The sequence below is a fragment of the Trichomonas vaginalis genome, chromosome V (genome assembly GCF_026262505.1).
Source record: "Trichomonas vaginalis G3 chromosome V, whole genome shotgun sequence".
Taxonomy (NCBI): domain Eukaryota; phylum Parabasalia; order Trichomonadida; family Trichomonadidae; genus Trichomonas; species Trichomonas vaginalis.
The window spans coordinates 18,065,081-18,077,090 of NC_067207.1; the positions used below are offsets into that span (position 1 = coordinate 18,065,081).

General features: G+C 37.9%; 4 protein-coding genes across 4 annotated transcripts; all 4 read right to left on the minus strand.

The window, feature by feature from the left end:
• Window positions 1–3: 3 nt before the first annotated feature.
• TVAGG3_0357920 (uncharacterized protein) lies at window positions 4–1,963 on the minus strand (the record flags this gene model as incomplete). Its single annotated transcript, XM_001315479.1, has 1 exon — window positions 262–1,923. The coding sequence occupies one exon, from the start codon at window positions 1,921–1,923 to the stop codon at window positions 262–264; it is 1,662 nt and encodes a 553-aa protein (XP_001315514.1).
• Window positions 1,964–2,149: 186 nt separating this feature from the next.
• On the minus strand, window positions 2,150–3,267 carry TVAGG3_0357930 (uncharacterized protein; the record flags this gene model as incomplete). Its single annotated transcript, XM_001315480.1, has 1 exon — window positions 2,339–3,262. One exon carries the CDS (start codon window positions 3,260–3,262, stop codon window positions 2,339–2,341), a length of 924 nt encoding a protein of 307 aa, XP_001315515.1.
• A 100-nt stretch (window positions 3,268–3,367) lies between these two features.
• TVAGG3_0357940 (uncharacterized protein) lies at window positions 3,368–4,685 on the minus strand (the record flags this gene model as incomplete). Its single annotated transcript, XM_001315481.1, has 1 exon — window positions 3,455–4,603. One exon carries the CDS (start codon window positions 4,601–4,603, stop codon window positions 3,455–3,457), a length of 1,149 nt encoding a protein of 382 aa, XP_001315516.1.
• Window positions 4,686–5,245: 560 nt separating this feature from the next.
• Window positions 5,246–10,102, minus strand: TVAGG3_0357950 (helicase protein; the record flags this gene model as incomplete). Its single annotated transcript, XM_001315482.2, has 1 exon — window positions 5,363–10,102. One exon carries the CDS (start codon window positions 10,100–10,102, stop codon window positions 5,363–5,365), a length of 4,740 nt encoding a protein of 1,579 aa, XP_001315517.1.
• Window positions 10,103–12,010: the final 1,908 nt, after the last annotated feature.

Sequence of the window (12,010 nt, forward strand, 5' to 3'; positions counted from 1 at the left end):
AGAAGAAATTCAAAATTCTTGAGTATGAAAATTATTATTAGGGTGTCCCAGGACCAGTGGGCATTTCCAGATAGATATGACATTGGAAGCCCGAAATATATATTTCATAAATATTTGCCATTTCGATTGTGTATGATGCAATCAAAGCAAAATCTGGCCAACATCATGTGTTAATATGAAAACCCTCATAAAAAAGTTAATCATTGATAAATAGATTTAATTTTATTCAAACACAGAGAAAAAAAAATAGATTTTTTGGTTTCATTTCTTTGATGAAGTTGACTTTCCTGAAATTGGAGAAGAAAGTTTTTCTTTTGATGGTATTCCTTCTTCGTCTTCTTCTTCGCTGTCTTCGATACTTTCGATTTGTTTCTTCAGCCATTCGTCCCATTCTTTTGTTCTTGGCTGAGGAATTCCTAAATCTAAGTCTGAACTATCATCAACATTTTGGTCGTCAATTTCATCTTCTCCTGATGCTTCTTCTTCATCCACTGACTTAGAAACACTTTGTTTAACCTGAATTGGCTTCTTTTCTTCTTTCTTTTCTTTCTTTACGTTGTCAAAATCAGATGGTTCCGAATCCAAAACAGGTGAAGAAGGAGAATAATTGTGACTTGATCTGCGTTTGACTCTCTTTGGAGTATCATGAATGGAATCAATATCAACTAAATTAGCGATATCTTGGTCTGTTTGTTTCACTGATTCTTGTATATCACTCGAATCATCAGCAGTGAAAGAGAAAGGAATTTTTCCAACATTTGGTAAATCATTGTTTTTAGATGGAGATTTGTAAGCGATTGGAGAAATGTTCTTCTCGAAACTCTCTATCTCCATGTCGAATTCGTCATCTGTTTGCTTGGAATTGGACTTCTTTGGTGCTTTGACTTGTGGCTTCTTCTTTATTTCTTCATCTGATGAATTATTATCATTTGATGAATTCAGTTGTTGAAGATATTTGTTTATATCAATGTTTGATGTTTTTGGTCTTGTTTGTTTGGCACTGGAAGATGAATCAAAGTCTGTATCATCTGAATCTGAGATTCTGCACTTCTTAAGTCTTTCAATAACCCTCTTTGACGTCAAACAAGGAGAAAGAGGTCGAAATTCGTCAGATGAATCTGATGAAGATTCTTTCTTGAAAGAAGTAAGCTTCGACCTGGTTTGTTTTGGCTCGGATTCTTCATCAGAATCAGATAATTCTGTATATTTCTTGTTTCTATTTGACATAATTACTTTTACTAAGTTTTTGTATTCATCGTCGCTTGAATCATCATCTTCATGCTTGTGTTTTTGAGAAACTTTAGGTATTGGACGTTTCGTTTGCTTTTTATCTTTTGATTTTATTTTTTCTTCTGAACCTGAATTTTCGGAGTACGTATCCGACTCGGTATCGTATTTCTTATGGGTTTGAGGTGATAAAAGTTTTGATTTCGAATAGAGATCGGAATATTTTTGATAAATTTGTTCTGTTGAGTCGGAAGAATCGTCTGAAGAAGACGAATCGTCATAATATTGTTTGGTATATGTATTTTTGTTTGTTGTTGCATATTTTGAAAGTTTTGGCTGAGTTTTATCGAATCTTGAATAATGAAAACTGGAATTAGTGGTATATTTACTTGTTGTACGAGATGCATTAGATAATCTTGATTTGTAACTAGGATAAAAGTCATCACTTGAAGAAGAAATATCCGAATCCGAGTCATCTGAATCATTAATGTAATGTTTCGTGGAATAAGATGGTTTATAATGAGTCGTTGGTTCATAATCAGAGCTATCAGAGCTAGAATCATAGATAATATGTCGAGATTTTGTTCGGCCTTTCGAATATTTGGAGTGATTTGATGATTCTAAACTACTTTTGATGGCATCCTGAATGTCTATCATCTTCTTCATGATTTCGTTTTTTGTGGCCTCCCAACTCATACGAAGTGACCGTTTATTTTTTGTAAATTTTTGTCAGTTTTATTAGTCGCCCATTCCCTAAATATTATGCTGTTTATTGTATGTTTATTCGTTTTTGGATAAAATGTGGAAATTTTAAATTTAAAAACTCCCCATTTTCTCTCAAATTTTCAAAAGTTTTGTGAAAGAACACGGATTTATTAATAAATGATTTAAGCAGATACTATCAATGATAAGATATCGCATTGTTTAGATGAAAATTAGCATTTTTGTCAATATTATTGACTTTTTTAACGCAATATGAAAAAATATTAAGAAAAATAGAGAAGAAAATCTTACTTTCAAACGTCTAAAGATAAAGTATAAACAGTTCAATGTATGTAAGATATAGGAAAAGTTTAATATAAGATAAGAAAAGAAAAAATTGAAAATAAAATTAAGCCAAAAGCTTAGCAGTCATTGTTGACTCTTCAACCTTTCTTAGACGTCTGTGTGCGTTTGTTATACAAACAAATATGATAACACTAATAACAATCAAAGCAATCATGGCGCAAACACCAACAATTACGATTCTTCTTGTTATCATCTTTGAATTATTGTTCTTTGTTGGATGTGGAGTATCTGGGTCGATTGGTTCTGGACGAACATCTTCTGTTGGCTGAGGCGTTGGTTTTGGAGTAGGAGTAGGTGGCGGAACGTAGCCGTTAAGTCCGTAAGAAATAAAATCTGAGAAGTAGCTTACTTCAGGAACTTTAGAAGAGTAAATTGTGAGTTGATCTCCGATATCATTTGAAATGTATCTGATATATGTTGCCGGAACGTCTTGTACTGATGCTGTTTCGCTGGTAACTTCTGTGATTTTAGAGCCATATGCGTAAGAATAGTTCATATTAGAAATCATCGTAACATTTTGATTGACTCCGGGGAAAATGCATACTTCTTTGTTTTCTTTGGCCTTAAATATAGACCCATCCTTGACTTGAAATCTCTGTAAGCTCTTTCTTGACAAATAAATTTTATCTTGGCAAATCGAGTTAGTCATCATAAGATCCATTTGAAGTGTTGACTTTTCTTGTGTTGGAGTAACTGTTACACGGCCCTTATTTTTGAATAAGAAAGCGGCTGTTTTTTCATTGAAATTATAAGACTCTGTTGGCTGATCATTCTGATCAAGCTCCTGGAAAGTGATTTCATATCCTTCTACAATACCAAAATATGCAAATAATCTAGAATTTTTAGATTGATAGCAAATTGGTTGATTTATAGGGGAATTACTTAATCTGATGTAAGTGATCGTAGTATCATCCTCTATTATCTGGCAATCAGCACTGATTGCAGATCCGAGAAGTATTGAAAACATTGAAATTTGGCAAAAAGTTTTGACAGCGTCATAACCGCATTAAAATCTGTTTGAAAAAAAAATCGGTGAAATAATTCGATACATAAATGTAAATAATTTTACTGAAGAGAATTTGTATGGCTTTAGAAAAAATAAAATTTCAAACAAAGAAAAAAAAGGATCGCTCGTACCCGAGATAATTTGGAATTAATCTTACTTAACAAAACGCTTATTCATATCACTCAAGAATACGCGCGTCATTGATTGTTTTTGATTCCTAGGTAATCCATCGCTTTGAGGAATCTTTCCAATATACGTTTGTACGCCATTGAGTAGGATTTCGAATACTTTTGTACACTGATTTGTTGGTATATCTGGCAAACTTGTGTTGAATACGCAAACACCACCGATTGCAATAGGTTTCACAACGCTAATGTCGATTTGGGGAACATTCTTATCAGTGTTAGCAAAAATAACCTGGTTCTCGATAGTCTGGAATTTCCTTGGATTATCAAAAATGCATTGTTTCAAAGCTCTATCAGTAGAAAAGTATTCAACTGGTATTGGCTTCTCACTTGTATCGAAAAATACAACGTGTGATATACTAGTTGCTTCTGGGTTACCATAATTTGAACGCAACCTAATTGTTATAAGGTTACCTGTAAATTGTGGAACGAAACCATAACTATCTTTAAATAGAGCATCCCATCGCTGAAGATTGAGATTGTGTTCATAGCTTACTTTCTCAACAGGGTGTGAATCCAACATGGCAACTATACCAAAATCTCTATGTGTTTCTCCTTTAAATGCTAAGTTATCATTTTCATAGATTTCGAGGTCCTTTAATGCCGTTTCTTTGTCTATGCCAGAATTAATAAATCTAACGTAGCGAGCGTTTGAGCTTGTGAAAAACGTAATCTCTATCGGATCTTTTGCGTCAAAAGCGGAATGCCAAGCGAACATTTTCAGAGATTTCGAAGGATCTAAATTTGGCAGTAAGTATGTCATCTCTTTCGGATAAACAACCATATCAGTTATTTCTAGAGAAATCTTATCCTTGTCTAGAACAGCAATGTCTCCTGATGATATTTTAGGTACATTTCCCCAATTACTTAAAAATTTAATTGTAATTTTCTTTGTTAATGCGTAGTCGAGATTAAAATCCGAGTTCGATGTGTGGATTTCGGCTTTTTCAAGAGAAAGTTTGGAGTTTGTACTCTGCTCTTGTAAAATTTGAGTGATCTTCTGTGGGCTGAAAGTAGCTGATGCTGTTGCATGTTTTGGTCGAGAGGCAGCGCGTTTTCTTCCAAGAGCAACGATTATGGCTCCTTTTGAGGCTCTTCTAGTTAATGGTGCAAACATAGATTATTTTTATATTGAATATAACAATTTGAATTTTTCATAGAACTAAATTCGGCATTCTTATAAAATGATTAATACAATGGAGCACATATAAAATACAATCACTATTTTTTTGAGTATAATAGTTTCAAAATTTGAATATATCAGAATAATTCGAGTTTCATCATCCTCTCCAAAAATCATAATTAGTAATTTATTATAAGCAGATAAAATGAATTTTTGTGGAACGTCAAAATTTTGGCTTTACATCAGCATCCAGGATAACTTATTTATTATAATTATTCATAAATTCTAGAAAATTATAAACGCTCTTCTTTTCAAAACTTGCTATACTTTTGATAGTTCTTACCTTGCAAAATTTCCGTTAGTATATATACTATCCATTTTATCATTTGTTTTTTTAGTTTCAAGGGATTGGAAGCATTCAATTTTCACTTGAGACCAAAATTCAATTTCATTCTACGAGTGAAAAACTGACGTTGGTGACACTGTAACTATTTCTCTTGTAGTTTTCTGACTGTATATGAGAATGTGGTAGATTTCTTAAACCATTCACGGAAAAAAACGAAGGAAAAAGAAATAAAAAATCATTTCGTAAATCTTGATAAGCAAAAGGCTCTCAACCAAAAATTGTTGTTAATTAATTTTAATTTTTTTGATACAAATAAATCTTTAAAATTAAAAAAAATCAAATATAAAAATTCATTTTTTCTTTCCCTTCTTATTATTTTTTCGTACTTAATTTTCTATTAATAAAACTTAGTCGTCTTCTTCAAGGATACTTGGATCGAAGCCATCATCATCTTCATGTCTTCTTCCATACTTTCTGATTGTTGGTGGGTTAGACATCATCATTCCAGGGTTCTGCATCATTCCCTGAGGATTAGACATCATTCCAGATCCCAACATCATTCCGTCTGGGTTCGACATCATTCCTGTTCCCTGCATCATTCCACCGTGTCCGGACATCATTCCGCCATGTGATGGTGGCATCATTGAAGACTGCTGGGACATCATTCCGCTTGGCTGCGACATCATTGGCTGGCCTGACATCATTCCGTGCTGGTTTGGCATCATTGAGCCTGGGTTAGACATCATTCCGCTTCCCTGCATCATTCCGCCGTGTCCAGACATCATTCCGCTTGCCTGCATCATTCCGCCGTGTCCAGACATCATTCCACCGTGTGTTGGAGGCATCATTGACTGTGGTGGCGGCGGTGGAGCGTTGGACAACATCTGTGTGTGGTTGGACATGAATGAGGATGGCTGGGAAATTGATGGAGGCTGCTGTGGAGTCATCATTGAAGGAGGCTGTGACATGAGTGATGGTGGCTGGTTGGACATTAATGATGAGTGGTTGCCCATCATCGAGGATGGTGGTCCCTGCATCATTGATGATGTGTTAGACATCAATGGGGATGGATTTGTCATCATTGAGGATGGCTGTGGCATGAGAGATGAATGATTGGAAATCAATGATGATGAAAGCATTGGCTGGTTCTGTGATGGTGGTGGAGGTGGGTTGCCCATCATTCCCTGTGGCTGCATCATTGACTGCTGTGGCATCATTCCGAAGACTTGTCTTGGTGGTGGAGGTGGAGCAATCTGTCTTGGAGAGAGCTCTGGTTCGTCGTCTGGGAGTGGTGGAAGTGGACCATCGGATTCATCGCTTGTGTCATCATCCCAGTTGTATTCGACGTGCTGGCCAGGCTGTACGTACTCGTACTGCTGGTACTTCAGTCTCTCGAAGTAGTCGTCGCAGTCTTCGATTCTCATGAAGTTGATGAGTGCTTCCTCTGTGAGTGCGAAGTCCGGAGGAGCTCCTGGTTCTTTGATTCTCTGCTTGAGCTTGCCTTCGACGAATCTCCTGTCGACCTTGTTGAGCATGCGGATAAGACCGATCTTCTTGTCCAAGAGAATTGTCTTCATCTGGTCGAAACCGAACTCTAAGAGGAGCTCGAACAACTTTTTTGTGTGGTAGTTGGACCATGTTGTTGTCTCTGGGAACTGTGTGAGTCTCTCAACACGCATCTGGACAGATCTCAAGCACTGCATTCTGTCTGTGATCTCTGTGAAGTCACGCTTTGCAAGTTGTGTCCATGATGTGGCGCCCTTGCATGTCTGGACTTCCTCTGGAGCACGGTCGAACATTGTGATGTTCGGTGGGAGAATGACTGGGAATCTCTTGTTTTGCTTTATGAGGATCTGGTTGAGTGCGTTGACGAAGACAACAACTTGCTCTGTTGTCTTGGAGCAGAGTGCTGTCTTGACGTGCAATGAGATTGGATCGTTTGTGGAGAATGTGAAGTTCTTCATCATGTAGGCAACAGCGAGGAATTCTGGCTGTGACCAGAAATCGAACTGCTGGGCTGCAAAGATGCGGCCGCCCTGGATGATTTCGCCTCTCATGTAGTTGATGATGGCCTGGACTCTCTCATCGAATGGATCGAAATCGCCTCTCTCTGCGCAGATGATATCCAAAACTTCTGGATCCTTCTTTGTGTATCTTGGTGGGATCTTTGTGAAGTCAAACATGGACTTGTCTGAGAATGAAAGCCATGTCTTTGCAATGAGCTTCATTTCAATGACAGAGAGGTACTCGAATGCCTGGTCGTAGATTGTATCCTTGAGTGGCTTGCAGGCGTTGACTTCGATTGAGAGTTCGTTGTCTTCAGAGACAGCGTGGATCCACTTACCCTTGCGAGAGCAGAGTAAGATGTCATAGGAGAAGTCGAGGACATCGTGCTGGAGAACCTTGATAAGGAATGGGAATGTTGTCATGTTGATTGGTGACAATGCACGGAAGCAGAGAATGATGATGGCGTGGCAGAAGCGCTTGAGTTGGTTGGAGGAATGGCCCTGGAAACGCTCTGTCATCTGATCCCACTTGCCGTAGCCGAGGTTCCTGAACTCGTCCCAGATCTCGTATGCCTTGGATGAGTCGATGAAGCTGTCGTATGTATGGGAGCGCTTGATTCTTCTGCTGCTGCCATCATCGTCGACAACTGGGAACTTGGCGAGGAACTGCTCGTCGGATGTTCCGTCTGAGTAGCTTGGCTGGACTTCGAGTGGCTTCTCGAGCTTTGGAATGGCTGCGAGAGAGAAGTCGTTGACAACTGTGGAGAGTTGCTCGATGAGAGGAATGTCAGCCTTGATGGACATATCGGCATCGAGGTATGGTGGTGGAACAAGGACTGTGTTATCCTGGATTCCGTCGTTCTTTGTGGCATTTTCGCCGAGAAGGTCCATCCAAAGGCCTAACTTCTTCTGAGCGCGGATGAACATCTCGTGCTCGTAAGTGTTGTAGGTAATAAGTCTGAGAACATCGACTTTCTGTGTCTGGCCAATTCTGTGGACTCTTGCCTGGGCTTGGAGATCGTTCTGTGGGTTCCAATCTGGGTCGAAGATGATTGCTGTATCAGCAACTGTAAGGTTAAGGCCTTCTGAGCCAGCACGTGTAGAGATGAGGAAGACGAATGAATCTGGGTTCTTGGAGTAGCGGTCGATGGCATCTGCTTTTTCGATATCGGACATTTCACCGATAAGGAGTTCGTTGTTGTAGCCAGAGAGCATGCAGAACTCTCTGAGGATGTGGAGGAGCTGGACCTTCTGTGAGAAGATAAGAACCTTATGATTCTCGCGCTTGAGTTCTTCGAGGACCTTTGAGACCCAGATGAACTTCGTAGAAAGATTCCGGATAAGATCAATACGTGGTAAGTTGAGGCGCTTTGTGTAATATTCCTCAGCGCCTTCGATAAGGAATGGATGGCAGCAAACCTTCTGCATTGAAGCGCTTTCGTGGGATGTATCAACTGTTGACTCGTCGATCTGAATGCCTTTGAGACGCCACATTGAGTGGAGCTGAATAAGGCGGATGAGTTCACGCTGAATGTTTGTTAATGAGACAAATGCGATCTTTTCATCCTTTGGAGCGATTGTACGCTCAGCTTCAGCGAGTGTACGACGGAGGAGAAGTGGACGAATCTTGGAGCGAAGTTCCTGGAGTTTCTCTGGAGCAAGGGATTCGATATCGCCTTGGAGGAAGTCTGGGTCTTCCTCGAAGTCCTGAGGAGAAACGAAGTTGAGGAGGGTCCACAACTCTTGGAGAGTGTTTTGGACTGGTGTACCAGTGAGAATAATACGGTGAAGAGCGTTGAGGTTCTTCATAGCGTTATTCTTCTTGCCTTCGCTGTTCTTGATACGGTGTCCTTCATCAACGATGAGAACTTGCCACTTGATGTTGGAAAGGAACTCTGTGTCCTTAAGGAAAACATCGTAGCTGACAAGAAGGATGTTGAAGGAGTATGTGTTTGGAATTGGATTACCGTTATCGTCGAGGTATGGGAATTGGAATTCTCTGATCATCTTACGCTGCTGTGGACCAGAGTTGTATGGGATGTAGGAAAGGTGTGTCCACTTCTCGATTTCCTCGCACCATTGCTTAAACGTATTTGTACGAACGGTGATCAGGAACGGGCCATGCCAGTCAGTAAAGCGATCTAAGTAGGTAAGGAATGAAAGAACTTGGATTGTTTTGCCAAGACCCATCTCATCAGCGAGAATTGAACCGTGACCATCACGCCAGCATTGTGAAAGCCACTTGAGGCCCTGGAGCTGATACTCTCTAAGGGAGCCACCTTGATCGTTCATGATGATGTCGGACGGTGGGTCTGGAAGGTTATGTGGAATTGATGGTTCGTTAACATCAATGCGACGTCTGCTCTTTACGAACTTATCGAGTGTTTCCTGGTCAACGTCGTCCCAATACAAGAGGATATTTTGATCAAATGAAAAGCGATATAAGATTTCGCAATGTTCGCCATCTCTTCTGAAGGCAATTGGAACGATGTCCTTGAAGTTCTCATCAATAAAGATTTCAGCTTGTCTGAAACGTGAGAGATGGTAGTTTGCATTGTCAAGACATAATAATAAGGATTCTGGAATCCACTGGCAAAGGCAGTCCTTAGCATCCTGGAAGCGGACAAGGTACTCAAGGCCTTCTTTTCCAACGCGGGAGACGTAGATATGTTCGATCTTTGCCTCTTCAAAAGTAGCTGGTGCAGCTGCGAGTTGTTCCTCTTCTTCTTCGAAATCGTCGTCGTCCGTTTTCATGTTTTCGGTATGGCGCTCGCGACCTGCTGTTCTTCTTGGGCCGTCGCCGGTAGGCTGATAGTCTTCAAATGTTTCGGAATTGATTTCGCTTTCAGATGTTTCGGAATCATCTGTAAATTCGGCTTCCTCAGAAGATGGCTCTTCTTCTATGATCTCATCGTCATCATCGTCTTCGTACATGTCAAGGCGCTTTTTCTTCTGGAGGAATGGCTGTTGTGGAGGTGGGATTGGATAAACTGCTCTCGGCTGAACCGGAGGCATAATTGATTTAAAGAAGTTAAGGCGAAAAGCTGGATCTTGGAGATAATGCGGAGGAATATTCCTTTGGCGCATAACTTGTTCTACATAATTTGCAAATTGGGTATTCTGGCCGTACTGCATTCCCATCATTGGAGGCTGCATGCCCATCATGGGCTGCTGCATCCCCATCATTGGGGGCTGCGGGGCTTGTTGATATTGAAATGGGTACTGGGGGATAGATTTGGGAGGCTCTCTATCCATGACTGAATTTCAAAAAAAAAATATTTCTGAGGAAAAAAAATTAATTTGGTTATTTATACTAAGATATAGATAATAGATTCGAATTCTCTAAATTTCTAAAAAATAATTTGCGCGGGGTTTTTGTGTTTTTGTCACGTTTGCCGATGGATCACCTAATTTTTGTTTTTTCTTATTAGGTATTTGATATAGAATAAATAATTTTTGGCGGGATTATTTTATTACCCGCCAAACCGCCCTTCTCAAAAGTTGGGCCTCGTGTTTTTGCAAAAATCTTATAGGAAACTCGGCTAATATAGTAGAACCTATATTTTGATACTAGACCTCTGAAATTGATATCATACGTAAAAAATCTTGAACGTTAATTTAAAAAAAGCAATCATGATTAATCGGATAGCTTCTAAATATTACAGCTAAGATATATCATGAAGGATTACACATTTAAAACTATTCAAAGAGAACCCCTCAAAAAATCACAAATCGTCTATGTGCAAATAAAATAGTATTTAATATATACTAAAATGGCCAGGACAGAATTGCAAAATATCATGTTTTGTTTAAGAAATTTGTGAATTTCTATGAATTTTTCGATTTTGGAACGGGGGATAAATATTTGTGGCTTTAAGGAATTTCTCGGTCAAATCCCATTATTTGAAAATATTCTATACAATTGAGAAATGTGACAAAATTGAACAAAATTTTTGGCATCAATTCAGAGCGGCGTAATGAGATTTCATTATTTTAATCTCAGTTATTAAAACTATTTGTAAAACAATATGCATTCATGCAATAAATGATTGAATACTATTGAGTTTTCTCACAAATGATTTTGAAAAAAATGAGAAGATTCCAAACTTGGAGAAAATTATGGTTAAATGCAAATTTACAATATGTCGCACGCAAAATAAGTCCTTATCAATTAGCGAATAATTTTAAGAATCATTTTGATTAATTTTTGATAATTATCATTATCTAACTATGATATGAATATTTTTAACAAATCGTGGTTCTAAAGATAAAAATTGAGAAGAAGAATAAGAACAAATTTTTATTAATGTCTTGATTCGATTCATAATACAAAAATAATTGAAATTTCATTCAAAATTCAAAAACTTTTTTGAAAAAAAAAATTGAATATCAAGTGATAATGAAAGATCTTTTGGAGTACAATGCATTATTAACATATATTTTTCTTCAAAATTTTCCCAGAATTAAAAATTGCTCCATCCATTTTTGCATTTTTTTCTCGGTTTTCGTTGAAAAATAATTTTTTGGGGAAGAAAAAAGCAGAAATACCCATTTCGAAGAAGGAAGATGCAATAATAAATTGTACAATAAATACTTCGCGCTAAAATATATGAATATTTCCAGAAAACTCAGAAAATTCAATCCAAACCATTTAATTCAATAGAGATTTTTAATCATTACAATGTATAATGCGCTTTGTAATGTTTTGCATAGTATTGTGTTTTAATAGATTGCCTTGGCTTTCATATATGGCGTTATATTATTTCAATTTTTGTAATATGAATGTGAATGCTACCATTCTCACTTTAACAATATTTAAAATACTTAAATGGACTCTGAAGCTTCTCTTATTTGCACTATTTATCTTAATTTCTTTTGGACAAACCAAATTAATCTTTATCAACTCAATGATTCATTAAATATCTTTAAAATACGCTCTGTAATTACATACATTAGCTTGGCAGCTTGGATATTGCTTAATCAAGCATTCAAATTCATGGATTAGCTTTATTTCTCAGTGCTTATACCATGTATGTCTAGGGAAAATGG